Genomic DNA, 27,893 nt, shown 5'->3' with positions numbered 1-27,893 from the left:
TGGCAAACATATTGAATTGAAAACATGATTATGGCCGTGTTGGAGACGATCAAAATCGCAATGTATCATTGGTAAATTGTGATGGATTGACTGATCTACAACTAATAACGAATCGTTATTTATGATGCAAGGTGATTTGTAAATCAGACAGACACCTACAGTCATTTTGATTATCTGGAACACGGCCAGTGCCTAGATGGCAGCTTGCAGGAGAGCAGTACCTTATACGTCAGAGCGACGCTAGCAATGACGAACACACCAACTCTCCTCCATGCCTTACCTTCGGCTCCAAAAAAAGAGAAGCCCTCATCAGTACCACTGCGATGACACTTCTGTAGCCTGTGACCACGGGTACAGACCAACTTCTGTCAACTTGAATGATCAATAATTAACGGTCTTTGGACCACATTTGCTCGACTGAGAACAACAAACAACTCTTACTCTTTTAACAACTAACTAACCAACCAACTACAGTTCTGTGAACATTTCGTGGGTGCGTTTGTTTCCCTTATGTCCCGAAAATCTAGCGACAATGACTATAGTCTTCGTAGTATGAGCAACCTGATGGGTGAGAGGAGGAAGAAAGTGAACGATGACGGAGAGCGGAGCCTCATCAAAGCACCGTCCAACGCGAGCATCAACAGCCAGGCTGTCCCTGCCAATGCCGCTACCGCCACCTCCACCGGGGACCTGGAGAGAGAGGCGCGTAAACAGTTCCAGCAAGATGTCACGCCTGCGTTTGTTTATGTTCTGGCCGCGTTCTCCGCGCTGGGTGGCTTTCTGTTCGGCTATGACACCGGGGTAATCTCGGGAGCGATGCTCCTGCTCAAGAGGGAGATGAATCTCAGCGCCCTGTGGCAGGAGGTTCTGATCTCTAGTACTGTGGCTGCCGCCGCGCTGTCCGCGTTGGCCGGCGGGTTCTTGAACGGAGTTTTCGGGCGCAGGGTCTGCATCCTCCTGGCTAGTTTTATCTTCACATCTGGGGGAATAGTGCTTAGCGCAGCTCCCGATAAGGAGGTTCTCCTGGTCGGACGTCTCATTGTGGGTCTTGGACTTGGTAAGGTGTCTCCTCAGTTTCTGCAACTTTTCACTTGTTTACTTATCTCGTTCACAAGACAATTAGCCTGGGGATGAGATGACCTGTTTACAGGTAGGGTAACAAAAATGTAATTGCTGACACAAAAAAAAACGAACTTTGGTAACGGTTGACAACTTTTTAGTTATTAAAATACAAATTCTAGAAAGGGGGTGTCTTGCCCAACTGGGCAAGATGCCCCTACCTGTGGAGCAAGAGGCCCGCTGAAAATGTGTGCTTTAAAATCCATTTAATCCGTTTTATTTAGTCACTTTTTAGTAATTGACTCTAGAAAGCTAGTTATATTTTATTAGACCAATGAAATATTGAAACAAATTGGCATTGTACATCTCACTATTAATAACCTATGATGAGGTTTTAATGTAAGCCTAAAACTCTATTTTAGGCTTAAATTAAAACCTTATTTTTACATCACCTGCACATTCTCTTAAATCCCAGCAGATGCTAGCTCATGCTAACTAACTAGCTAACTCACATTCCTACTCAAAATAAACATTTCTAATGATATTGTATGATTTATTTCTGCAGTTTAAGATATTGTATGATTTATAACCTCCAGATTCAACTGAAATGTGCTTACATTAATGCTAGAAACAAATCCCCAACCTAAAAGGGGTAAGATGCCCCTGGGGTTTTCAGGGGTTTACATATAGAATATTAGAGGAGGCGTTTAGCTATAGGGCCTCAATGCGATTGGTCAGATTTTTGCAACCAATCACATCATGTGTTGTGTCCTATTGTGATTGGTCCCTGAGCCTATATGAGGCCATTTTGAAATATATAAAAGCCTCTTCCTTTTTCATCTGTACAACCAACACAGAAGGCCAGAACCTAAGATTTAGTCTGTCAGTGAGAGATCAGTAAAACCTTGATGAAGGTCAAGGACCAAAATGCGTATGTTTTACTTTTAACAATAAATAAGCTCCTTTATCAACTTCCACTGTCCTCAGAGAGTTGTTGAATTTACTCTTCACTTCAGGCTCATCTCATTCACCTAGACTAGGGATTTTTTATCTGTGTACGGGTAAGCCTAGTTTATTACTTTTTATTTAACTCGGGAAGTCAGTTAAGAACAAATTCTTATTTTCAATGACAGCCTAGGAACACTCGGCTAACTGCCTTGTTCAGGGGCAGAACGACATGTTTTTACCTTGTCAGTTCAGGGATTCAATCTTGCAACCTGTTGTTTACTAGTCCAATGTTCTAACCACTAGGCTACCTGCTGCCAATCACATTCCACTTAGACAGTTTAGGTTACCATCATCAGAGGGCAACTAATGTGCATGCATGTGTTGTCTTTGGCTATGCCGGATCCATTTCTGTAATTAATATTACCTGATTGAGCTAATCATGTAAATGTAATTAACTAGAAAGTCGGGGCACCATGAAATAATATTTATAGAGCAGTTATCTTCCGAATAAACTCTCAAAGAACTAGTAATATTTTACATCAATAGCAGTCAATATTAATCGTCACCTTTTGTCAGTCTCATCTGAAAGTTGTAAATTCTTGGTTATCTTCACGAACCCTGGCTAACAAGTTGAATCAGAAATACAAAATTGGGTTTAATTATTTATTTACTAAATGCCTAACTAATCATACAGATGTACATATACACAAAATTAATCATATCTTGATTACAAATTATGTCAAAGGAAAACGTCCCTAGCAGACGGAACAGATATGACAGCTGGTTACACAAAGAAAAGTGGTTTGAGTGAAAGAGTGGGAAGACTGAGGAACAAAGGGAGAAGCTGTGCTATCGTAAATACAATATCCTATACATTCTAAGTTACCGCCCATTTGGAAAAGGAAAATGCAATAAATATTTACTCTGAGCTGCCCTTCAATAGATTGGTGGTAGATGGATGGCCGTGTTGCCCAACAGAGTCCTTTTTCCTTTGAAGATTGTCTCTGGTGGTGAACGGGAAACGTTGTAGTGTCATCGTTGGGTGGTAGACGGGATACTCTCCAGCCCACATTTACAGCTGCTGTTGCTAACTCAATGGCTAGGAGGTATCACTTCTGTAGCAAATAAGAGTTCAAAGTACATACAATTCGCAACCAAAGCTCACGCAGAGGTTGGCTTCGTTCTGTAGTTATTATCTGAATCCTTCTGACATCGGATCATCATCCTAATGTACCCGGAACAGAAGGTTACATTTTCGTCAAGGGCTTATATAGTGGAGGGAGAAGGGTGTGTTTCATAGTTTATAGCCCATGTCTCTTCACAGGGGCGGGCCACTGATTGAGCAGAGCCCTAACCTTATGAAAACCCAAATCTCTCATTTGGAAGCTAAAATTACATTTAATCTTTTCACCAATAATTTACATTTAAACATTTGAATTGCACAACAATTTCATGTGAATCTGATAACTAGAATGTGTAGACTTTCCCAGATACAGTTTAGGTCATCCTGTCAAAAGTCAAAATGTCTCAGATGACATCCGAACTGACATCATATTCATTAAGACCCAACACATATTTTCAACTAGTTCTATTACCGAAATATGGTTCCTTTCCCTCCACATGTTTGATGTTCCCAGACTGTTTAACAAAGGCTATTCAAGAGTCCCTCTGTAGAGTCAAGAGAGAGGGAAGGGAGAAAGGTATTTATGGGAGGGGTTATAAACCTTACCCACAGGCCAATGTCATGACAGCACATGACAGCACATGCCTTGTAGGCTACAGTATTTTGATTGGCAAACCTAATACAAAACTGAGAAAGTTCACTTCTTAGGCTATTGAGTCATCTCACATGAAAAATAAGTGATACCTGTGTGCCAATAGTATCCTAATGGGTGGGCCAACCTAATGTGATGGGTTATATTGCTCAAAATCTATGTAGGTTAAACCTAAAAAAGGATAGTCGATACTTTATTTAGTATACCAAAGCAATAATCAAACTAGAAGTTGCTAACTTCATCCCACTACTTTGAGACTGGCTTGTTGTCAGGGTTACTGATTTCTGACTGCAGTGCCTAGGCCTATGGTATTTTTGGAGGTAGTAGGCTTTGGCAAGATTTCATACTGTTTGGCATTCAATGAGAATTCGATGTACCAAAGGTATTTATAGCAACTTCTGGGTGACACGTAGCCTTGATGTTGCCTTTGATTGGAAATTAAGATTGGCGTGTCATGCTTAGTAGAGTAATGTTCATAATATGGTGTCACTTTGGGCATTAAAATCATGTAGTGGTAAAGTAGTGTGCCATGCTTGGAAGTCATCACTGTTACGCCTTGTCTTAGTTCTTGGCGTCATTGAGCACAACAAGTGGAGGAATAGACGAGGGGTGCTATGCTTTGTGTGTTTTTGCTGTTTGAGTGAACTAGTCATAGTGATTGGCCAATCTTTGTTTTTGTTTTGGACACCAATTAATAGACCCAGAGAGTAAGCCTGTGCAAATATGAATCAGCCTTTTATCTTTCAAAAACTGCTCTCTCTCTCTCTCTCTCTCACACACACGCGTACTCACGCACGCAAACACACACAGTAGACGCTCACTCTCTCCTCGCTCAATATTACCCCTCAGACACATCAATCTTCCAAAACAAATTCAATTGTTAGTATTTTCCAAAGATTGAAAGAAGCAGTTTATCCGGCCATCGAAATAGTTAATTGATCGGGTCACACGGGTTACATTTTGCCTCTCCATCTCTAGGCATTGGGTTTATGTCTGTTCATGCATTACTCATTTTGATGCCAAACCCATCGCTGGTGTGTGTGGCTAAAGAGCTCTATTTTCATCTCATTCAACAAATGTAAATGCCTGGAGTTTGCCAAATAGCACTGTCACTTGGATTGGAACCGGTGCCTTGGTGCCTTTTTACTATTTTCTACATTGTAGAATAATTGTGAAGACATCAAAACTATGAAATAACACATATGGAGTCATGTAGTAACCAAAAAAGTGTTTTAAAAAATCTAAATATATTTTATACTTGAGATTCTTCAAAGTAGATACAGCTTTGCCTTGATGACAGCTTTGCACACTTTTGGTATTCTCTCAACCAGCTTCATGAGGTAGTCACCTTGAATGCATTTAAAATAACAGGTGTACCTTCTTAAAAGTTAATTTGTAGAAATGATTTCCTTCTAAATGCGTTTGAGGTAGGGTGGTATACATAAGATAGTAAAAGACCAAGTCCACGTTATGGCAAGAACATAAGCCAGAGAAAGAGAAACGACTGCCCATCATTACTTTAAGACATGAAGGTCAGTCAATCCAGAACATTTTAAGAACTGTGAAAGTTTCTTCAAGTGCAGTCGCAAATCCAATAAGTGCTATGATAAAACTGGCTCTCATGAGGACCACCACAGGAAAGGGAGACCCAGAGTTACCTCTGCTGCAGAGGATAAGTTCAGTAGAGTTAACTGAACCTCAGAAATTGCAGCCCAAATAAATGCTTCACAGAGTTCAAGTAACAGACACATCTCAACATCAACTGTTCAGAGGAGACTCTGTGAATCAGGCCTTCATGAATTGCTGCAAAGAAACCACTACTAAAGGACACCAATAAGAAGAAGAGACTTGTTTGGGCCGAGAAACACAAGCAATGGACATTAAACTGGTGGAAATGAGTCCAAATTTGAGATTCTAAGTTCCAAACGCTGTATCTTTGTGAGACGCAGAGTAGGTGAACGGATGATCTCCTCATGTGTGAAGCATGGAGGAAGAGGTGTGATAGTGTGGGGGTGCTTTGCTGGTGACACTGTCAGTGATTTATTTAGAATTCAAGGCACACTTAACAGCATTCTGCAGCGATACGCCATCTCATCTGGTTTGCGCTTAGTGGGACTATCATTTGTTTTTCAACGGGACAATGACCCAACACACCTCCGGGCTGTGTAAGGGCTATTTGACCAAGAAGCAGAGTGATGGAGTGCTGCATAAAATTACCTGTCCTCCACAATTACCCAACCTCAACCCAATTGAGATGGTTTGAGATGAGTTGGACCGCAGACTGAAGGAAAACTAGCCAACAAGTGCTCAGCATTTGTGAGAAGCATTCCAGTTGAAGCTGGTTGAAGAATGCCAAGAGTGTGCAAAGCTGTTATTCTACTTTGAAGAATCTCAAATATAAAATGTATTTTGAGTTGTTTAACACTTTTTTGGTTACTATATGATTCCATATGTGTTATTTTATAGTTTTGATGTCTTCACTATTCTACAATGTAGAAAATTGTAAAAAGAAAGAAAAACCCTTGAAACTTTTGACGGGTACTGTACCTCAGTATTGTATAGAGTTAATTTTGCTCATCTTTATCAAGTGTGTCAATAATTTCGGACCCCACTGTATTCCGAGCGTTCCCTGTCACACGTCCAATCACATTAGAACTTTAATTGCTTGGCATTTCTGAGGGAAGGTCATTCTTGCCGTTTGTCAGGAGGAGGCAGAAATGCGTACCTTTGACTGGTCTTTAACACAAGCCTGGGGTTTGGTTCATCTTACCATCTTGGGCCAATTATTGGTGAGTTGACCTTTAGGGGAACACATTGGAGAGCTGTGCAGAGTCCCAAATGGCACCCTATTCCCTTCATAGTGCACTACTTTATCAGGGCCTGTAGGGCTCTGGTCAATAGTGCACTAAATAGGGATTAGGCTGCCATTTGGGATGCATCCTTGTTCTATGATATGTCTAGAAGGCACCGAATGACGATGATCTGTTTCTATCGATCTATGATATTGTCTGTTTTGATTATTGACAGACCGGTATTTATTGACCAACACCATTGAAGTCAATGTCCTAATTTGATCTCAATCATAACATGTCGTAACTGATTTAAAAATGACTTGACAGAAAGAACTCAATCTAATGATGGTGTTAAATCCGGTTTTGTGGATTTTACGAAAGGTGTCCTGTCGGGGGTCGAGTCCTGTACATTTTTCTGTTTACATTATTAACAATATTGACTTGTCTGTAAAAAAATGTTAACCTGCACTTGTATGCCGATGATGCTGTTCTGTATGCTATTGGCCCCACGGTTGACCAGGCTCTATCTGAACTACAGTCTGACTTCATTGCTTTACAGAAAAACTTTCTTGACCTGAAATTAGTACTGAATGCAAGTATATGTTGTTCCCTAGAGCACATAAAAATATGTTTGATGCTTTAAGCCTATTGCATATTGATGTGTTAGTTAAGAGGCTGAGAATAAAAAATGGTCTTCCTCTATAGAAGTAGGTCTTGCCTCTCGCTACATAGTAGAAAGCAGATGATTCAGTCAACGCTCCTGTCGGTCCCAGACTATGGCCACATCGTCTATATGAACGCAGCTGCCACTTCATTATAGCCGTTAGATGTAGTTTATCATAGAGCATTGCACTTTATTACGGGCGATAATGTTAGTGGTCATCCCTGCAGTCTCTACCAGAAAGTTGGTTGGCCCTCTTTGATGTCATGTTGGTTACGTCACACAATACATTGCAATGTTTTCATTTATAAAGCCCTTTTACACAAAGTCCCACTGTACCTAGCAGCATTACTAAACTTTAGACATAATGTTACCACACCCCATCTCTGGGATGTTAACTCTGGACATTCCTTTGGTCTCTACTGAGTTAGGTAAATCAGATTTTAGTTCTTGCACCTTATTTGTGGAACAATCTTCCAAATGTTGTTAAATGTGATATTCTGGTGCCTCTAGGTGAATTCAGAAAGCTGACTGAGGGTGTTTGTGTTTTAGGACCGTGTTTCTCTTTCTTCTTGCATTTTGTATTTTCTGTAATTTATGTCATTCAGGGCTCATCTGTAAAAGAGACCGTGGTCTCAGTATGACTCCTTGATAAAATAAAGGTTCAATAAAATACTATTTTCTTACTGTGGATGGGATACTTCAGTCTGATCCTGAAAATCCATGACCCCTACTGCAGTACCATGCACTTTTTGTATTATAGAGAGTGCTGCTAGTCCTCCATTGAAGCCCACATTGTGACTTCCATGACTTCCACATGGTGACTACTTGCTATAAATAGAAAGCCTTTGACACATGATGCTCGTACGTTCAGGATAGTGTGTGCCGCTGTCCTTGGTCCTGAAAGGAGAGGTCATTATAATGGATGGCGGGGACTGTGGCCGTGGCTGTGAGAGTCTTGGTGCTGGTGGACTCCACATGTGTCTGAGAACTGAGTAGAGGCCTGGGGAGACCAGAGGGACTGACTAAAGGCCGTCGCTGATAACAAGAGAAGGAGGGAGTGATGGGGAGGAAAGGAGGGCTCTCCCACTCTCTCAGAAACCGCCCAGCAAACCGGGAACATTCCTACAACATTAGCTAAGATTTACAATAAGTTCTAATATTCTGGGCATACACTTCACAACTTCTAAAATCTTAACAACTTGGATGTGCTCACATTTCCAGATTTCCTTGTCCCAAATCTTTCATTCTGTCCATCCTCAACCACAGGACGGTGGTGCTCACATTACACAATGATTCACTAATTGATCTTGCTCTGCATTTCTCAGTTTTCCGTAGGAAAAAAATGCCAACACGCAAACGGCGAGCTGCTTTATTACTGTGCACGTTAGTATGTGCAGAAACATAAAAAAAAGAGACGGAGACCTTGTCACACTCTGACCATAGAGAGCTTTTATTCTCTATGTTGGTTAGGTCGGGGTGTGATTTAAGGGTGGGTTATCTAGGTGAATTATATTTCTATGTTGGCCTAGTATGGTTCCCAATCAGAGGCAGCTGTGTATCGTTGTCTCTGGTAGCCATTTTCCCATTGTGCTTTGTGGGATCTTGTCTATGTATAGTTGCCTGTGAGCATTATATTAACGGCACGTTTCGCTTGTTCGTTTTGTTCTTTAAAGTTTTCTATTCCAAAATAAAGCATGGGACATACCACGCTGCATCTTGGTCCACTCCTTATAACGATCGTGACAGACGCAGAATATTGACTTTAAATAAAATAATATGAAATGATCTTCTTGGTTTCTGTCACGGTAGGACTCAGAGGTAATATTGAAAAGACAGGTAGGTGCGTTCTGTCCACAGCTCCACCAATCTGTCTTCCATCACCTCGGTCCACGTGGTGTGTTGTTGTTGCTGTCCACTTCACCGTTATTGTTTCGGTCTCACATGCTGAGTGCTCATTGGCTTTTGGCAGTGGTCCCTGCCCAATCGCGTCAGAGCACTTCTCATACTGCAAGGTGCACAACCAACATTTCTGACGTCATAAAATTATCGGGACATCCAACAGGGGTCTGGAAAACGGAACAGCCATCATCCGTGCGTCCTTGACCCGCTCAAACTAGGCGTGTCCCGACGTACTGATCCTATACCAAGTTCATAGGATTTCACCTCGATCGTGAACATTTGTCAAGGATGGCAAAAACGTGCCGAATTTGTGCCCAAATCGTGTAGTGTATGTCCTGCATTAGGGTTTTTATCTAACATTAGGATAACATCCTAAAAACATTCACTCTCTCTCTAGCTCTCTCTCTCTCTCTCTCTCTCTGCCTCTCTCCTTTATTTTATTCCACATGGAAAACTTTCCCACATAAGAAACGCTCCAATACTCTTAGCTCCATTCACAACCACGTGTTTGGTTCAGTTATTTGTTCTGCTCTCTGCATGTGTATGATGAAAATAAAATGACCAACGTGTCAAATGTGATATGTAGAGGAGCAGCCTTTGACAGAAGAGCAAACGGAGTTGAACCCTTTGTCAATGTTGAAGCATGCTCAGCTCTAGTGGCTTACTTGGCGGTGTTACCCACTGGAGCGACTGGGTGCGCATGCTTCTGCTCCAGCCCTGCATTAACACACCCGACTGAAATAGTAAACTCATCAAGGACCTCACTCTGAGTCTGGACCATGATTTGCTGAATTGGGTGTGTCAGGCTACTGCAGGGCTGGAGCAAAAACCTGCACCCCTAGTAACTCTACAGGTGTAGTTGTCAACTCTATCAACCACACCTCTAGGGCTGGTCACCCCAGGTGTGTACCGTATGAACGACAACCCTAGGGCCCTTACCTTTAACAGTAGGACCCATCCCTCCAGCCCTCACTCTTGGGTAAAAAGAAGAAGAATAAAACGCCAGATATTGATTAACCGCCTTATCGTATGACGGCGAGGTTGCATGGTGAAGCAAGCGGTTCCCATGGTAACAGGTAGCTACGTCGTCTGCCGGGCAACTGGAAGAGAGACAGGAAGCAGTGCACTCTGAGTGCTATTAATAGTCCCTTATCGGTGTGGCGCAGAGCGGTGATGTCACGGCCCTTGTCAGATGAATCCGAACTAGCTGTTCTAGTCGTTTTGGCATGGTTTGTGGCTGCAGCAGCTGACAACAACACTGACTTACATGCTGGTATAGGCTACAGTATCTCTGATGTAGTGCATGCACTACAGACATTGAGAAATATGTTGTAGATCTGGATACAGAGATGACTGATGTTGTGGTTGATGTCTAGTCTGTCAGACATGATTGATGTTGTGCACATTGATGAGGGCTCTTTAGTGCCCTAATGGCTAGTGTGTGATTGGTGCAGCAGCTCTGTGGTTGAGTGTTTTGATTGGTCAGGTTCTCTAGATGAGAGATGTGGCTGAGGACACTCAGATTCCACTTGATTGTGGAGAGGATATGTGGTTTCATGCCTAACTCAGACCCTATGCCATTGTTATTGAATTAGGTAAACCAGTGAACTGAACTGATCATAAAAGCTGAATTTGCACTTATCCATAAACCTTGATTGTACTGTACTGTATGCTCTGAAGTTTCCCCTAGGTGCAGATCTAGTATCAGCTTCCCCTCCCCCAATGCTACACTCATCCGAGATTAGCGTCTAGGGGCATCTTCACCCTACACTGTCTGGTTCTACACTTCTCATTGTGTCTTCCTTGTTCCTCTGCCCCATCCCACATGAGTAGGTATTGCGTCCATGACGGTGCCAGTGTACATAGCTGAGACGTCTCCCCCCCACCTGAGAGGCCAGCTGGTGACAGTAAACACACTGTTCATCACGGGAGGCCAGTTCACTGCCAGCATCATAGACGGGGCCTTCAGCTACCTACGCCACGATGGATGGAGGTGAGACAATTGCTCTACATGCCTCATCTTTGAATATCTCAAAAAATATCTCATTTATCCCCATTTTTATTTTTACATTTTTTTTTTTTAGGGGGTAGATCATCTTTAATTGGTCAGATAGATTGTAGATTCGATAAATATAATTGTCTGCATAATTTCCAATCCCCACATATTTTATGGTAAATATATATACACTGTATACAGTTGAAGTCAGAGGTTTACATACACTTAGGTTAGAGTCATTAAAACTAATTGAAAAACGAGTCGGTTAGGACATCTCCTTTGTGCATGACACTAGTCATTTTTCCAAGAATTGTTTACAGACAGATTTTTTTTATTTATAATTCACTGTATCACAATTCCAGTGGGTCAGAAGTTTACATACACTAAGTTGACTGTGCATTTTAAACAGCTTGGACAATTCCAGAAAATTAATTAGAAGCTTCTGATAGACTAATTGACATCATTTGAGTCAATTGGAGGTGTACCTGTGGATGTATTTCAAGGCCTACCTTCAAACTCAGTGCCTCTGCTTGACATCATGGGAAAATCCAAAGAAATCAGCCAAGACCTCAAGAACAAATTTTGGACCTCCACAAGTCTGGTTCATCTTTGGGAGCAATTTCCAAACGCCAAGCAAGTATAAACACCATGGGACCACGCAGCCATCATACCGCTCAGGAAGGAGACTCGTTCTGCCTCCTAGAGGTGAACGTACTTTGGTGCAAAAAGTGCAAATCAATCCCAGAACAACAGCAAAGGACCTTGTGAAGATGCTGGAGGAAACTGGTGCAAAAGATGCTGGTGCAAAAGTATCTATATCCACAGTAAAACAAGTCCTATATCGACATAACCTGAAAGACCTCTCAGCAAGGAAGAAGCCACTGCTCCAAAACCGCCATAAAAAAGACAGACTACAGTTTGTAACTGCACATGGACACAAAGATCGTACTTTTTGGAGAAATGTCCTCTGGTCTGATGAAATAGAACTTCTTGGACATAGTGACCATTGTTATGTTTGGAGGAAAAAGGGGGATGCTTGCAAGCTGAAGAACAACATCCCAACTGTGAAGCACGGGGGTGGCAGCATCATGTTGTGGGGGTGCTTTGCTGCAGGAGGGACTGGTGCACTTCACAAACTAGATGGCATCATGAGGAGGGGAAAACATGTGGATATATTGAAGCGACATCTCGAGATGTTAAAGCTTGGTTGTAAAACTCTCCCAAATGGACAATGACCCCAAGCATACTTCCAAAGTTGTGGCAAAATGGCTTAAGGACAACAAAGTCAAGTTATGGGAGTGACCATCACAAAGCTCTGACCTCAATCCTATGGAAAATGTGTGGGCAGAACTGAACAGTCATCTGCAAGCAAGGAGGCCTACAAACCTGACTCAGTTACACCAGCTCTGTCAGGAGGAATGGGCCAAAATTCACCCAACTTATCGTGGGAAGCATGTGAAAGGCTACCCGAAACGTTTGACCCAAGTTAAACACTTTAAAGGCAATGCTTCCAAATACTAATTGAGTGTATGTAAACTTCTGATCCACTGGGAATTTGATGAAAGAAATAAAAACTGAAATAAATCATTCTCTCTACTATTATTCTGACATTTCACATTCTTAAAATCATGTGGTGATCCTAACTGACTGTCACGTTCTGACCTCTATTTCCTTTGTGTTGTATTTATTTAGTATGGTCAGGGCGTGAGTTGGGTGGGCAGTCTATGTTTGTTTTTCTATGTTGTGGGGCAGTTCTATGTTTTCGGCCTAGTATGGTTCTCAATCAGAGGCAGGTGTCATTAGTTGTCTCTGATTGAGAATCGTACTTAGGTAGCCTGGGTTTCACTGTGTGTTTGTGGGTGAATGTTCCTGTCTTTGTGTTTGCACCAGATAGGGCTGTTTTGAGTTCTCACGTTTCTTGTTTTCGTTAGTTTGTTCATGTATAGTGTCTTCATTAAATTACAATGAACAACCACCACGCTGCGTTTTGGTCCGCCTCAACTTCACAACAAGAGAATCGTTACAGAATCACCCACCACAACAGGACCAAGCGGTGTGGTAATGGGCAACGGAAAAAGCAGCAGCAGGAGCAGCGCGAGGAGGTATGGACATGGGAGGAGGAATTAGACGGAAGAGGACCCTGGGCTCAGCCAGGAGAATATCGCCGTCCCAAAGAAGAACTGGAGGCGGAGAGGCGCTGGTATGAGGAGGCAGCGCGGCGTCGTGGATGGAAGCCCGGGAGTCAGCCCCAAAAAATTTCTTGGGGGGGGGCTAACAGGGAGTATGGCTACGCCAGGTAGGAGACCTGAGCCAACTTCCTGTGGTTACCGGGGGGCTGGAGAGACCGGGCAGGCACCGTGTTATGCTGTGGAGCGCACGGTGTCCCCAGTGCGGGTGCACAGCCCGGTGCGGTACATTCCAGCTCCGCGTATCGGCCGGGCTAGAGTGGGCATCGAGCCAAGTGCCATGAAGCCGGCTCTACGCATCTGGTCTCCAGTGCGTCTCCTTGGGCCGGCTTACATGGCACCAGCCTTGCGCACGGTGTCCCCGGTTCGCCTGCATAGCCCAGTGCGGGCTATTCCACCTCGCCGCACTGGCAGGGCGACCGGGACCATTCAACCGGGTAAGGTTGGGCAGGCTCGGTGCTCAAGAGCTCCAGTGCGCCTGCACGGCCCGGTCTATCCGTCACCACCTCCACGCACCAGCCCTCCGGTGGCAGCTCCCCGTACCAGGCTGTCTCTCCGGCCCATCCTTGCAGGGGCTCTCTCCTCTCCAGCGCTGCCGGAGTCTCCCGCCTCTCCGGCGCTACCAGAGCCTTCCTCCTCTCCAGTGCTGCCGGAGTCTCCCGCCTGTTCGGCGCTAGGAGAGCTACTCAGCCCAGCGTTGCCGGAGCTTCCCGTCTGCCCAGCGCCGCCAGCGCCGCCCGTCTGCCCAGCGCTGCCAGTGCCGCCCGTCTGCCCAGTGCCGCCCGTCTGCCCAGCGCCGCCAGTGCCGCCCGTCTGCCCAGCGCCGCCAGTGCCGCCCGTCTGCCCAGCGCCGCCAGTGCCGCCCGTCTGCCCAGCGCCGCCAGTGCCGCCCGTCTGCCCAGCGCCGCCAGTGCCGCCCGTCTGCCCAGCGCCGCCAGTGCCGCCCGTCTGCCCAGCGCCGCCAGTGCCGCCCGTCTGCCCAGCGCCGCCAGTGCCGCCCGTCTGCCCAGCGCCGCCTGTGCCGCCCGTCTGCCCAGCGCCGCCAGTGCCGCCCGTCTGCCAGGAGCCGCCAGTGCCGCCCGTCAGCCAGGGGCCGCCAGTGCCGCCCGTCAGCCAGGGGCCGCCAGTGCCGCCCGTCAGCCAGGGGCCGCCAGTGCCGCCCGTCAGCCAGGGGCCGCCAGTGCCGCCAGTCAACCAGGGGCCGCCAGTGCCGCCAGTCAGCCCAGCGCCAGCGCCGCCAGTCAACCAGGGGCCGCCAGTGCCGCCAGTCAGCCCAGCGCCAGCGCCGCCAGTCAACCAGGGGCCGCCAGTGCCGCCAGTCAGCCAGGGGCCGCCAGTCAGCCAGGGGCCGCCAGTGCCGCCAGTCAGCCAGGGGCCGCTAGAGCCCCTCCGCCCGGAGCAGCTGCCCCTCTGTCCCGAGCAGCTGTCCCTCTGTCCCGAGCAGCTGTCCCTCTGTCCCGAGCAGCTGTCCCTCTGTCCCGAGCAGCTGTCCCTCTGTCCCGAGAAGCTGCCCCTCTGTCCCAAGCAGCCCCTCTGTCCAGTGGGGTCATTGAGAGGGGTGGGCATGGTGAGTAAGCCACGGAGGCGGACAATAAGGCGGACTAAGACAATGGCGAAGTGGGGTCCGCGTCCCGCGCCAGAGCCGCCACCGCGGACAGACGCCCACCCAGACCCTCCCCTATAGGTCAAGGTTTTGCGGCCGGAGTCCGCACCTTTGGGGGGGGGTACTGTCACGTTCTGACCTCTATTTCCTTTGTGTTGTATTTATTTAGTATGGTCAGGGCGTGAGTTGGGTGGGCAGTCTATGTTTGTTTTTCTATGTTGTGGGGCAGTTCTATGTTTTCGGCCTAGTATGGTTCTCAATCAGAGGCAGGTGTCATTAGTTGTCTCTGATTGAGAATCGTACTTAGGTAGCCTGGGTTTCACTGTGTGTTTGTGGGTGAATGTTCCTGTTTTTGTGTTTGCACCAGATAGGGCTGTTTTGAGTTCTCACGTTTCTTGTTTTCGTTAGTTTGTTCATGTATAGTGTCTTCATTAAATTTACAATGAACAACCACCACGCTGCGTTTTGGTCCGCCTCAACTTCACAACAAGAGAATCGTTACACTGACCTAAAACAGGGAATTTTTACACAATATTAAATGTCAGGAATTTAGAAAAACTGAGTTTAAATATATTTGGCTAAGGTGTATGTAAACTTCTGACTTCAAATGTATATACCGTATATCCCTTTGTTATTTTCCCCTAACCTTACCACCCTCTCCTAATTAGAGTAAACTAATGAACAACAACACTTAGGCTTCTACTTCCAGCTTATACATACTATATAAACTCATCAAAAAAGAAATGTTCCTTTGTCAGGACGACTTCTTTCAAATATAATTCGTAAAAATCCGATTAACTTCACAGATCTTCATTGTAAAGGGTTTAAAACAGTTTCCCATGCATGAACAATTAATGAACATGCACCTGTGGAGCGGTCTTTAAGACACTAACAGCTTACAGACAGTAGGCAATTAAGGTCACAGTGACACTAAAAAGGGCTTTCTACTGACTCTGAAAAACACCAAAAGGAAGATGCCCAGGGTCCTTGCTCATCTGCGTGAACGTGCCTTAGGCATGCTGGAAGGAGGCATGAAGACTGCCGATGTGGCCAGGGCAATACATTGTAATGTCAGTACTGTGAGACGCCTAAGACAGTGCTACAGGGAGACAGGATGGACAGCTGATCGTCCTCGCAGTGGCAGACCACATGTAACAACACCTGCACAGGATCGGTACATCCGAACATCACACCTCGGGACAGGTACAGGATGGCAACAACAACTGCCTGAGTTTCACCAGGAACGTACAATCCCTCCATCAGTGCTCAGACTGTCCACAATAGGCTGAAACAGTCTGGACTGAGGGTTTGTATGCCTGTTGTAAGGCAGCTCCTCACCAGACATCACAACTTCGCCTATGGGCACAAACCCACCGTCACTTGACCAGAAAGGACTGGCAAAAGGTGCTCTTCACTGAGGAGTCACAGTTTTGTCTCACCAGGGGTGATGGTCGGATTCACGTTTATCGTCGAAGGAATGAGCTTTACTACAAGGCCTGTACTCTGGAGCGGGATTGATTTGGAGGTGGAGGGCCGTCATGGTCTGGGGTGGAGTGTCACAGCATCATCGGACTGAGCTTGTTGTTATTGCAGGCAATCTCAATGCTGTGCGTTACAGGGAAGACATCCTCCTCCCTCATGTGGTACCCTTCTTGCAGGCTCATCCTGACATGACCCTCCAGCATGACAATGCCACCAGCCATACTGCTCGTTCTGTGAGTGATTTCCTGCAAGGAATGTCAGTGTTCTGCCATGGCCAGTGAAGAGCCCGGATCTCAATCCCATTGAGCACGTCTGGGACCTGTTGGATCGGAGGGTAAGGGCTAGGGCCATTCCCCCCAGAAATGTCCGGGAACTAGCAGGTGCCTTGGTGGAAGAGTGGGGTAACATCTCACAGCAAGAACTGGCAAATCTGGTGCAGTCCATGAGGAGGAGATGCACGGCAGTACTTAATGCAGCTGGTGGCCACTCCAGATACCGACTGTTACTTTTGATTTTGACCCCCCCCCCTTTGTTCAGGGACACATTTCAATTTCTGTTAGTCACATGTCTGTGGAACTTGTTCAGTTTATGTCTCAGTTGTTGAATCTTCTTATGTTCATACAACTATTTACACATGTTACGTTTGCTGAAAATAAACGCAGTTGACAATGAGAGGACCTTTCTTTTTTTGCTGAGTTTACATTTTACGGTCACAGTATATTTTACAATAGATGTCTTTTGTTTGTTTTTAATCCTACCCAGTAGCTCAAATGGGGAGGATTCTGTCCATAATAAAGTGTTACTCTGCCTTCTTAACAACACTATCAACAAGACAGGTCCTACAGGCCCTAGTTTTGTCGCACCTTGACTACTGTTCAGTCATGTGGTCAGGTGCCACAAAAAAGTACTTCGCAAAATTGCCATTGGCTCAGAACAGGGCAGCACGACTGGCCCTTGGATGTCCACAGAGAGCTAATATCAATAATATGCATGTCGATCTCTCCTGGCGATTAACTTCATCACTACTTTTGTTCATGAGAGGTATTGACATGTTGAATGCGCCGAGCTGTCTGCTTGAACTACTGGCACACAGCTCAGTGTATACAAAATACAACAAAATCGCGTTTTTGACTGCACTGGGCCTTTAAGACCAATCTGCAAGTGTTGAATGCTCCCTCCCACTGCGCTTGTCACATTCCAACATCTAGCACTGACTCTCAACACACCACTACTTTCAGTTGTTTATGCATCCTGTATACATCACGGCCATGGACACAGTGCTGCTAACTTTGTTTATGTAGACTTTGTCCTATTTGCTTGTGTTTAGTTTCGCGTTTTCATATTCCGGTCTGTAACCAGGTTTCAGTGGGATATATCAGGTGTTAGGATAACTGTTGATTTCTGAGACAGACCGTATTGGGAATGCTTCCAAGTGGTGTGTGAGTACAAACATTGAAATGTAGTTTCATTCATGTGAAATGTAGTTTCATTAAGTTGAAAAAAAAAGATTCATCCGTCTGTCATCTGTGAATCGTGTCACGTCAGATGGCAGGCCCAGTCGGGACTAGCAGATCAGATCAGTGTAAATGTCAGCAGCAAAAGATGTGGATCCTCGTCCTGCCTCCAGCTGATGCAACAGTCCCTCAGTGCAGAGCAGGGATATGTTGAAAAGATAACATCCTTTTATTGTTTTTGTAAATCTAAATGCTACATTACATCACGGACTCCTTGTAAAGTGAGTATTGCTTTGTCCTGCCATAGGACATTATTCAGAACAGCTTCCTTGAACTTTCCACAAGTGCTGGATTTATGTCATAGCTGTCAGTGTGTGTCCTTGCATTCTTCTTCTTTTACTGATTTGACAAGTTGCGTTTTGTGCCAACTCTTGAGTCCTTGAAAGTTTGGTTTTTAATGATGTGCTCTGCTCTGCGGCAGACTTCTATTTGACAGTCAACCCTGTGAAGCCGTTTGAAAAATGTTCAATGACACAACAGAGTTGTTACTCTAGGCTATTATTCACTGTGTTGTTAGCCTGGTAATGATTTGATGTGGGTCCTGAGAAATCAAATTTGATTTGTCAGATGCTTCGTAAACAGCGGCTGTAGATTAACAGTGAAATGCTTACTTACGGGTCCCGTTCGCATTGTTGGAAAAGGACCCATAAGTAAGTATTTCAATGTTAGTCTATACCTTGTTTACATTGTTACTGCTTGATGAAGGGTGGGAGTGTAGCACAGATATTATGCGCGCGTTCGAGGGGAGTGCTTTTGTCAAGACCTCGACCAACGTTGGTCACCGCCTTTCAAAGTTTGTTGCATTATGGGTATACACATTCTCAAACTTACGACTACATGTCAACTGCATGACCTTTACAACAACTATGTGATCATAGGTCATGAACCTTGGAGTGCAGTCGACCGGAAATGTCTGCATCAGTTGCTAGCTATCCCATAAAGCCATCACCGAAAACACATATTTTCATTTTCAGTTGGTCTTTGCTAACTACCTGTTTTTTTGACAACGTTTGGAACATTCGTCTCACAACAGAGCCTTCAACTGCAAAGGGGCATTGCCTTCCACTCCGTTGTGGACCTTCCCATTGAAGAGCATGACGTCCGGTGGGAGGCAACCCATCAGTGGTCCCTGCTACGCTCCAGCTCATGGCGTTTCTCCTCTCGCCCCCTCTCAGATGAACAGCTAATTTATCTCTATGTCTCTCCCCTCTCTCTCTCTTCCTCCCTTTTTTTCCATCCCTCACCTCCACCGCGTCTCCCCCCTCTCTCACTATCTTCTCCTCCTCCCCCTCTCCAGATATATTTTATGTTGGGTCTATTGGTGGTTCCTGCTGTGCTGCAGTTCATGGAGTTTCTCCTCTCAAAGATGAAACAACTCATATGTTGAATTCTTTCTATCCCTCGTTACCCCCTTCCTGCCAGTGTACTCAGGTTCGATATTTTGCAAGAGTCACTCTCACAGATGAAACAGCTAAGATATGGCTCTCTCCATCTCTCTCTCTCTCCCCCCTCACCGCCCCCCTCCCCCTCTCTCCCCTCTTCTCCTCTTCTCCAGGTATATGTTGGGTCTGTCGGTGGTCCCTGCGGTGCTCCAGTTCGTGGGGTTTCTGTTCCTGCCAGAGAGCCCCCGCTGGCTGATCCAGAAAGGCCTTACCCAGAAGGCCCGGCGCGTGCTCAGCCAGATTAGAGGCAATCAGAACATTGACGAGGAGTACGACAGCATCAAGAACAGCATTGAGGAGGAGGAGAAAGACTGCGGAGGAGGTGAGAGGGGAGCAGGAGGCTCAGGAGAAAGACACACATGAATGAATGCACCAACGAACACACACACACAAACAAACTTGCATGCACACACACAGGGAGAGGAGTGGCCCATGTGCCCACTGTCTGTCTCTCTCTCTCTCTCTCTTTCTCTCTGCTCTCTGTGCTCAGACGAGAAAGCTTTATCGGCTGGTATATAATCTCGGTGTTACACTCCCATGATGTGGGACAAAACAGTTAGCCTCTTCGGAGAACATTGACCTCTTCTGAGAATCACAAAACAGCACTCAAATTCAGTCTGTCAGAGTCGGCGACTCAGAGTAGACTGAGTTGCCTGGCGAGACCAAGGACATTGAAGACATTATTTTCTATGAGCGTTTTCTGAAAGAAGCTTATTTATGGTAGTCACTGTGTCTCCATTGAAGGTCAGTGCTAAAGTGAATGTATATGTGTGAGTGTATGGAAATATATGGGTCAAGGCATGGTCATAGACCTAAGCACGGACTCAAACTCAATGAAACCACCGTACACGATAAACTGCATATATCCACGTGTTGACATGAATAGCTGATATACACATGTATTGAAAGTAGCCTATATGGACCACCAATGGTTAGACGAATGAGTGTTTTGCACTGCGTTATCAAGTCAATGACATTGTGTACAGTAAGGTCAGTCCAGCCTTCAGCACATGTATTCAGCTCTTATTATCCCGATGACACCAAGCCATCTCCTGAAAAGAAAAGAGACGGAAAAGAAAGGAGAGGAGAGGTAAACATGCATCATTCCTTTTGTTCCGTAATGAACCCTTCCTGACAGTCCTACAGAAAAACACTAACCTGTGATTGAGTACCTCACGCTGGGATTGGTCCACAATGGGGAGCCTTAGCCAATCAGAGTGCTAGAGTGTGGTCAGTGGGGCCACAATCCAAGAACAAAAGGGCAATACATTGTAACTCTGATCATTGTCGGGTGTTGGGGGGGATAGCTCACACCTGGGAAAACAAGTGCTTCCTTTGCCCCCTTGCTCCCTGACATCTCTGTTTCCTTGGTAACCTCATCCCTTTCTCCCTCTTTCTCTCCTGGTCTCCATCACCTCTGATGTAATGATAGTGAGTGTCACTCTAACCACCCAAACACAGCCAGGGTTAAAGAGCAATAATAATCACAATGACACATACAATGTGACAGGGCAACACAACGGCAATGACAACAACATCACGACACAACATATCTGTAGCAGTCCATTCTCTCTGGATGAAAGGGTAATATATTACATAGAAACATACAGGGTGACGGAGCGACCCAACGGCAATAGCAACAACAACACAACTAACAACAATAGCTGTATCAGTCACTGCTCTCTGCTCTCTGATTCACTTTGTTGTAGTATGTCTTATTAAAGCATTGGGCTATCATCTCTGGTGTAGAACATGTTAGAAATGCTAGTCATGCATGGATTTCCTGTGATCTTATTGCTACTAAGATAATCTTCCATCCAAGATAAAAATCATTTTAGGAAAGATTATCGTAATCCTATACGAAGCTTCCAGGAAATTCACCCCCTGTTTTTATTCAGGCCTACCGATCTGATTATATCTACATAGATGAACTTCCTTTTCCTGGTGTATATGGCTGGGTGCAAGCCTATTGCCAGTCAACATGATAATGTTTTCCTCTTTTAAAAGAGTGTTTTATCTCAGTGTTAGTTAGACACCGTAGTAGGCTAATAGGGTGAAGGACCTTCACACACAGTAAGTCAGACACACAGGTAATTAAATTAACAGAAGAGGCACCCTGCTTCTCAAAGCTGTTTCCTTTGTGATAACGAGCTCCGTGTGACTGTAGGGCAGCCGTGCTTCTAGCTCATAGGCAACTTTGGAGTCTTTTAGTTTTTTTGTGTTATTAGCCCAGAAATGTTTTGGTGTTATTACAAACATCCGGAAATAACTTTTGGATATCAGAGCGGCGGTAACTCACCAGCATTACAACCAGGAATACGACTTTCCCGAATCGGATCCTTTGTTCGTACCCCCAGGGCAACTGAACTGATTCCAGAGGCTTATCGGCGGAGACGAGGTATTCAGAGTAGACTTCTAGTCCGCCTCAGAAGGCGCGCACACCAACCACCGCTGTTCTGCTCCTTCCAGCCAGTGCTGCCACTCCTCCAAGATCATCTTCACGGCCAGGAGTTCTCGGTTGCCAACATCGTAGTTCCTCTCAGCGGGATTGAGATGATGGGAAAGGAAGGCACAGGGACGAAGCTTCTGGTCCTGGGCAGATCGCTGGGACAGGATGGCCCCCTCTCTAACATCTGAAGCATCCGCTTCCACCACAAATTGGCGCGAGGGGTCCGGATAGATGAGGATGGGTGCTGTTGTGAACTGATGCTTCAGGTCCACAAAGGCTTTGTCGACAGCTGGAGACCATTTGAACAGTACCTTGGGGGAGGTGAGTGCCGAGAGGGGGGCCGCCAGGGTGCTGTAACCCCAAATGAAACGGAGGTAGAAGTTTGCAAAACCAAGAAACCGTTGCAACTGCACCCTGGACGTTAGTTGAGGCCAATCCACCACTGCTTTCACCTTTCCAGGATCCATCTGAACATTGCCCTCAGCAATGACATATCCCAGAAAGGTGATAGAAGAGCGGCGGAACTCACTTCTCGGCTTTCACGAACAATTGGTTCTCCAGGAGGTGCTGAAGAACCTGTCTGACATGGAGTACATGTTCTTAGACAGATTGGGGGAAAAAACAGGATGTCGTCCCAGGTAGACGAACACAAACCGCTTTAGCATGTCCCGAAGCACATCATTGACTAAAGCCTGGCGTTGGTGAGTCCAAATGGCATGACCTGCTCCTCATAATGTCCACTGGCTGGCTGTCTTCCACTCATCCCCCTCGCGTATCCGAACCAGGTGGTAGGATTTCTGAAGGTCCAACCTGGAAAACATGGTGGCCCCCTGGAGAGGTTCAAACGCAGAGGAGAGGAAGTGGGTAACGATTTTCGACAGTGATATCGTTAAGTCCCCGGTAGTCAATGCACGGGCCTTGTCCTTCTCCACAAAGAAAAACCCTGCATCGGCAGGAGATGCAGACGGACTGACGGCCTCAGTAGCCAGAGACTCCTCTATGTACTCCTCCATAGCAATGGTCTCTGGTCCTGACGGAGAGTACAACCGACCCCGAGGTGGTGTAGTGCCTGGGAGAAGATCAATGGCACAATCATAAGGACGGTGCAGGGGAAGGGAAGTAGCACGTGCCTTGCTAAACACTTCCAGGAGGTCATGGTATTCTGTGGGGATAACAGAGACATCCACAGTCTTGCTAACCTCCTTAGGAAGACAACTAGGGGAAGGCTGTGCTGCTTGAAGGCAGTGGGAATGGCAAAATGGGCTCCAATCCAAGATGGAGCTTGTGGTCCAGTCAATCACAGGATTGTGCTTTTGGAGCCAGGAAAATCCCAAAACAACCGGAACATGGGGAGATGCAATGAGGAGGAACTGTATGGTGTCACTGTGGTTACTAGAAACCCGTAATTGAATGGGCACGGTACTATGGGTGACTTCCCCTATAGAGCGGCCGTCCAATGCCCTAGCATCCATGGGGACAGAGAGAGGCTGAGAGGGAATACCAAGCTCCGAAGCATCCATAGTGGCATCCATAAAACTTTCATCAGCCCCATAGTCAATGAGCACTCGGAGAGACTTAGATTGGTCTCCCCACAGCACAAGCACAAAAAGGGTGTGTGGGTGATGGGAATTAGGGAACTCCCAGTCTGACTCACCATGGTACTGGTACCCACTAGGGACAAGGGTTTGCTAATATGGCAGGTAGCTATAAAATGTCCTGTCCCTCCACAGTACAGACAACAGTTATTATTCATCCTCCGTGAGCGCTCCCAAACTGATAGCCAAGTTCTTCCCAACTGCATAGGCTCAGGAGTAACTCACCCGTCATAGATTCACGAGAAAGCTCGGGGTGGCTTCGACTCCTCTTGGAAGAGCTGCCTTCGGAAACTTCCGGATTCCATAGGAGGTGAACACACCATATCGGGTGCACGAGTGTGCCAGAGACCAGTGTTCCCGAGACCAGACCTCCTCTCTTGCGTTCCCTTAGGCGTCCATCAATGTTAATGGTTAAGACGATAAGGGAGTCGACGTCCACTGGCAGTTCCCGAGCAGCTAGCTCATCCTTTACCTCCTCAGATAATCCGTGCAGAAAAGTATTGAAAAGAGACTCCGGATTCCAGGCACTCTTGGTGGCCAACGTGCGAAGGTCCACCGCGAAGTCTGCCACACTACGGGAGTTTTGACGTAAGTCAAGCAGTATGCTGGCCGCCTTTCTCCCGGATACCGGAGAATCAGAAACTTCTCACCTCTGCCATGAATTCCTCCAAATGACAGATTGTTGTTCACAAACTGTCGTAGCCCCGGAGAGCACCCTTCCCAACATTAGTGTAATTATATATGCTATCTTCGAAAACAAAGATGGCTGTATCTCAAATATAAGCGAGCACTGAGAAAAGAAAACGCTGGCAGGTACCAGGATTCCCCGAATATCGCTCTGGAGGAGGTAAGCGGGGTTCACGGGGAGTCGAGATAGACTGTTCAAACTCACTACAGATAGGGCAAAAATTACCGGGTGATTGGGGTTTTTCAGTGGTGGCATACAGTCTGAGCTAACTCCCTGATTTGCTCTATAAAGCCTTTAACCTATGGCCGTGGCTTTCCGTCAAGGAACCGAGCCCTTCCAAAAGGCCCTGTAGCAACTCCTGATGTCTCCCAATGGTGGCTCCCTGCAGGGAGACAGCGTGGCAGAGCTGGTCCAAGTCTGCTGGGTCTGTCATGACCAGTTCGTACTATCATGACACAAGGCGAGACCCAGATGCAGACACAGGAGGCAGATGGTTGGAGTCTTACAATATTTATTAATCCAATAGGGTAAGGCAAGAGAATGAATGTGAACAGGCAAAAGGTCCAAACCAGTTCAGAGTCCAAAAGGTACCATAGGGCAGGTAGAATCAAGGTCAGGGCAGGCAGAATGATCCGGCAGGCAGGAAAGTAGTCCAGAGTCAGGCAGGGGTCAAAACTGGGAAGACTATCAAAAAGAGAATAGCAAAAATAGTATTGAAAAAACACGCTGGTTGACTTGGCTAACATACAAGACGAACTGACACGGGGATAAATACACTGGGGGGAAATAAGCGACACCTGGAGGGGGTGGAGACAATCACAGGAACAGGTTCAACAGATCAGGGTGTGACACATGGAACCAAAAAGGGTTCTTCAAAGGGTTCTCCTATGGGGACAGCCAAATAAACATTTTAGGTTCTAGATATCACCATTTTAGGTTCCTTTTTCTTCTAAGGATGTATGTACTGCATACACCCTTAGAGCGTTGGACTAGTAACCGGAAGGTTGCAAGTTCAAACCCCCGAGCTGACAAGGTACAAATCTGTCGTTCTGCTCCTGAACAGGCAGTTAACCCACTGTTCCTAGGCAGTCATTGAAAATAATAATTTGTTCTTAACTGACTTGCCTAGTTAAATAAAGGTAAAATATATATATATATATATATATATATATATAGTACTAATCATTTATTACATTTGGAAAGTGCTTTTCATTATACAGAATTATCTGAAAGTGCATAAAATAACCCCACACATATATATTTTTTAGTACAACTGACACAAAGAACACTGCTGACACTACAAGGGACAAGGACACCAAGGAGCACAGCTATCATCAGAAAGCCTTCCTAAAGTAAAAAGTCTTTAGGCCCATTTTAAAGGAGTCCTGAGTCTGAGGTGCCTTCAGGTGGTCCGGGAGGGCATTCCAGAGGCTGGGGGCGGTCGAGCTGAAAGCCCAATCCCCCAAGGAGCGGAGCTTGGTTCTGGGGGCGTGGAGGAGCAGGCTATCGCTTGACCTGAGGGTGCGAGTGGGGTTACGGAGGGAGAGCAGTTCTTTGAGATAAGAAGGGGATTTTCCATTTTTTTTATTTTTTTTTATTTCACCTTTATTTAACCAGGTAGGCTAGTTGAGAACAAGTTCTCATTTGCAACTGCGACCTGGCCAAGATAAGGCATAGCAGTGTGAACAGACAACACAGAGTTACACATGGAGTAAACAATTAACAAGTCAATAACACAGTAGAAAAAAGGGGAGTCTATATATACATTGTGTGCAAAAGGCATGAGAAGGTAGGCAAATAATTACAATTATGCAGATTAACACTGGAGTGATAAATGATCAGATGGTTATGTACAGGTGGAGATATTGGTGTGCAAAAGAGCAGAAAAATAAATAAATAAAAACAGTATGGGGATGAGGTAGGTGAAAATGGGTGGGCTATTTACCAATAGACTATGTACAGCTGCAGCGATCGCTTAGCTGCTCAGATAGCAGATGTTTGAAGTTGGTGAGGGGGATAAAAGTCTCCAACTTCAGCGATTTTTGCAATTCGTTCCAGTCACAGGCAGCAGAGAACTGGAACGAAAGGCGGCCAAATGAGGTGTTGGCTTTAGGGATGATCAGTGAGATACACCTGCTGGAGCGCGTGCTACGGATGGGTGTTGCCATCGTAACCAGTGAACTGAGATAAGGCAGAGCTTTACCTAGCATGGACTTGTAGATGACCTGGAGCCAGTGGGTCTGGCGACGAATATGTAGCGAGGGCCAGCCGACTAGAGCATACAAGTCGCAGTGGTGGGTGGTATAAGGTGCTTTAGTGACAAAACGGATGGCACTGTGATAAACTGCATCCAGTTTGCTGAGTAGAGTGTTGGAAGCAATTTTGTAGATGACATCGCCGAAGTCGAGGATCGGTAGGATAGTCAGTTTTACTAGGGTAAGTTTGGCGGCGTGAGTGAAGGAGGCTTTGTTGCGGAATAGAAAGCCGACTCTTGATTTGATTTTCGATTGGAGATGTTTGATATGGGTCTGGAAGGAGAGTTTAGAGTCTAGCCAGACACCTAGGTACTTATAGATGTCCACATATTCAAGGTCGGAACCATCCAGGGTGGTGATGCTGGTCAGGCGTGCGGGTGCAGGCAGCGAACGGTTGAAAAGCATGCATTTGGTTTTACTAGCGTTTAAGAGCAGTTGGAGGCCACGGAAGGAGTGCTGTATGGCATTGAAGCTCGTTTGGAGGTTAGATAGCACAGTGTCCAAGGACGGGCCGGAAGTATATAGAATGGTGTCGTCTGCGTAGAGGTGGATCAGGGAATCGCCCGCAGCATGAGAAACATCATTGATATATACAGAGAAAAGAGTCGGCCCGAGAATTGAACCCTGTGGCACCCCCATAGAGACTGCCAGAGGACCGGACAGCATGCCCTCCGATTTGACACACTGAACTCTGTCTGCAAAGTAATTGGTGAACCAGGCAAGGCAGTCATCCGAAAAACCGAGGCTACTGAGTCTGCCGATAAGAATACGGTGATTGACAGAGTCGAAAGCCTTGGCAAGGTCTATGAAGACGGCTGCACAGTACTGTCTTTTATCGATGGCGGTTATGATATCGTTTAGTACCTTGAGCGTGGCTGAGGTACACCCGTGACCGGCTCGGAAACCAGATTGCACAGCGGAGAAGGTACGGTGGGATTCAAGATGGTCAGTGACCTGTTTGTTGACTTGGCTTTCGAAGACCTTAGATAGGCAGGGCAGGATGGATATAGGTCTGTAACAGTTTGGGTCCAGGGTGTCGCCCCCTTTGAAGAGGGGGATGACTGCGGCAGCTTTCCAATCCTTGGGGATCTCAGACGATATGAAAGAGAGGTTGAACAGGCTGGTAATAGGGGTTGCGACAATGGCGGCGGATAGTTTCAGGAATAGAGGGTCCAGATTGTCAAGCCCAGCTGATTTGTACGGGTCCAGGTTTTGCAGCTCTTTCAGAACATCTGCTATCTGGATTTGGGTAAAGGAGAACCTGGAGAGGCTTGGGCGAGTAGCTGCGGGGGGGGGGGGGGGAGCTGTTGGCCGAGGTTGGAGTAGCCAGGCGGAAGGCATGGCCAGCCGTTGAGAAATGCTTGTTGAAGTTTTCGATAATCATGGATTTATCGGTGGTGACCGTGTTACCTAGCCTCAGTGCAGTGGGCAGCTGGGAGGAGGTGCTCTTGTTCTCCATGGACTTCACAGTGTTGGAGCTACAGGATGCAAACTTCTGCCTGAAGTTGGCTTTAGCTTTCCTGACTGACTGTGTGTATTGGTTCCT

The 27,893-nt window shown here is 46.1% G+C and overlaps 1 protein-coding gene across 1 annotated transcript in view; it reads left to right on the top strand.

The window, feature by feature from the left end:
• Positions 1-253: 253 nt before the first annotated feature.
• Positions 254-27,893, top strand: part of LOC110490175 (proton myo-inositol cotransporter) — a 101,431-nt gene continuing 73,791 nt past the window's right edge. The window contains exons 1-3 of the mRNA XM_021563404.2: positions 254-1,057; positions 10,971-11,130; positions 19,474-19,682. Of these exons, the coding sequence (XP_021419079.2) occupies positions 511-1,057; positions 10,971-11,130; positions 19,474-19,682 (916 nt within the window). The 5' untranslated portion in view covers positions 254-510. The remainder of the gene's footprint in view (positions 1,058-10,970; positions 11,131-19,473; positions 19,683-27,893) is intronic.

The sequence above is a fragment of the Oncorhynchus mykiss genome, chromosome 15 (assembly GCF_013265735.2).
Source record: "Oncorhynchus mykiss isolate Arlee chromosome 15, USDA_OmykA_1.1, whole genome shotgun sequence".
In the NCBI taxonomy this organism is placed as follows: domain Eukaryota; kingdom Metazoa; phylum Chordata; class Actinopteri; order Salmoniformes; family Salmonidae; genus Oncorhynchus; species Oncorhynchus mykiss.
Note: the sequence above shows the minus strand (reverse complement) of the source record. Positions and strands in the feature narration are given on the sequence as shown.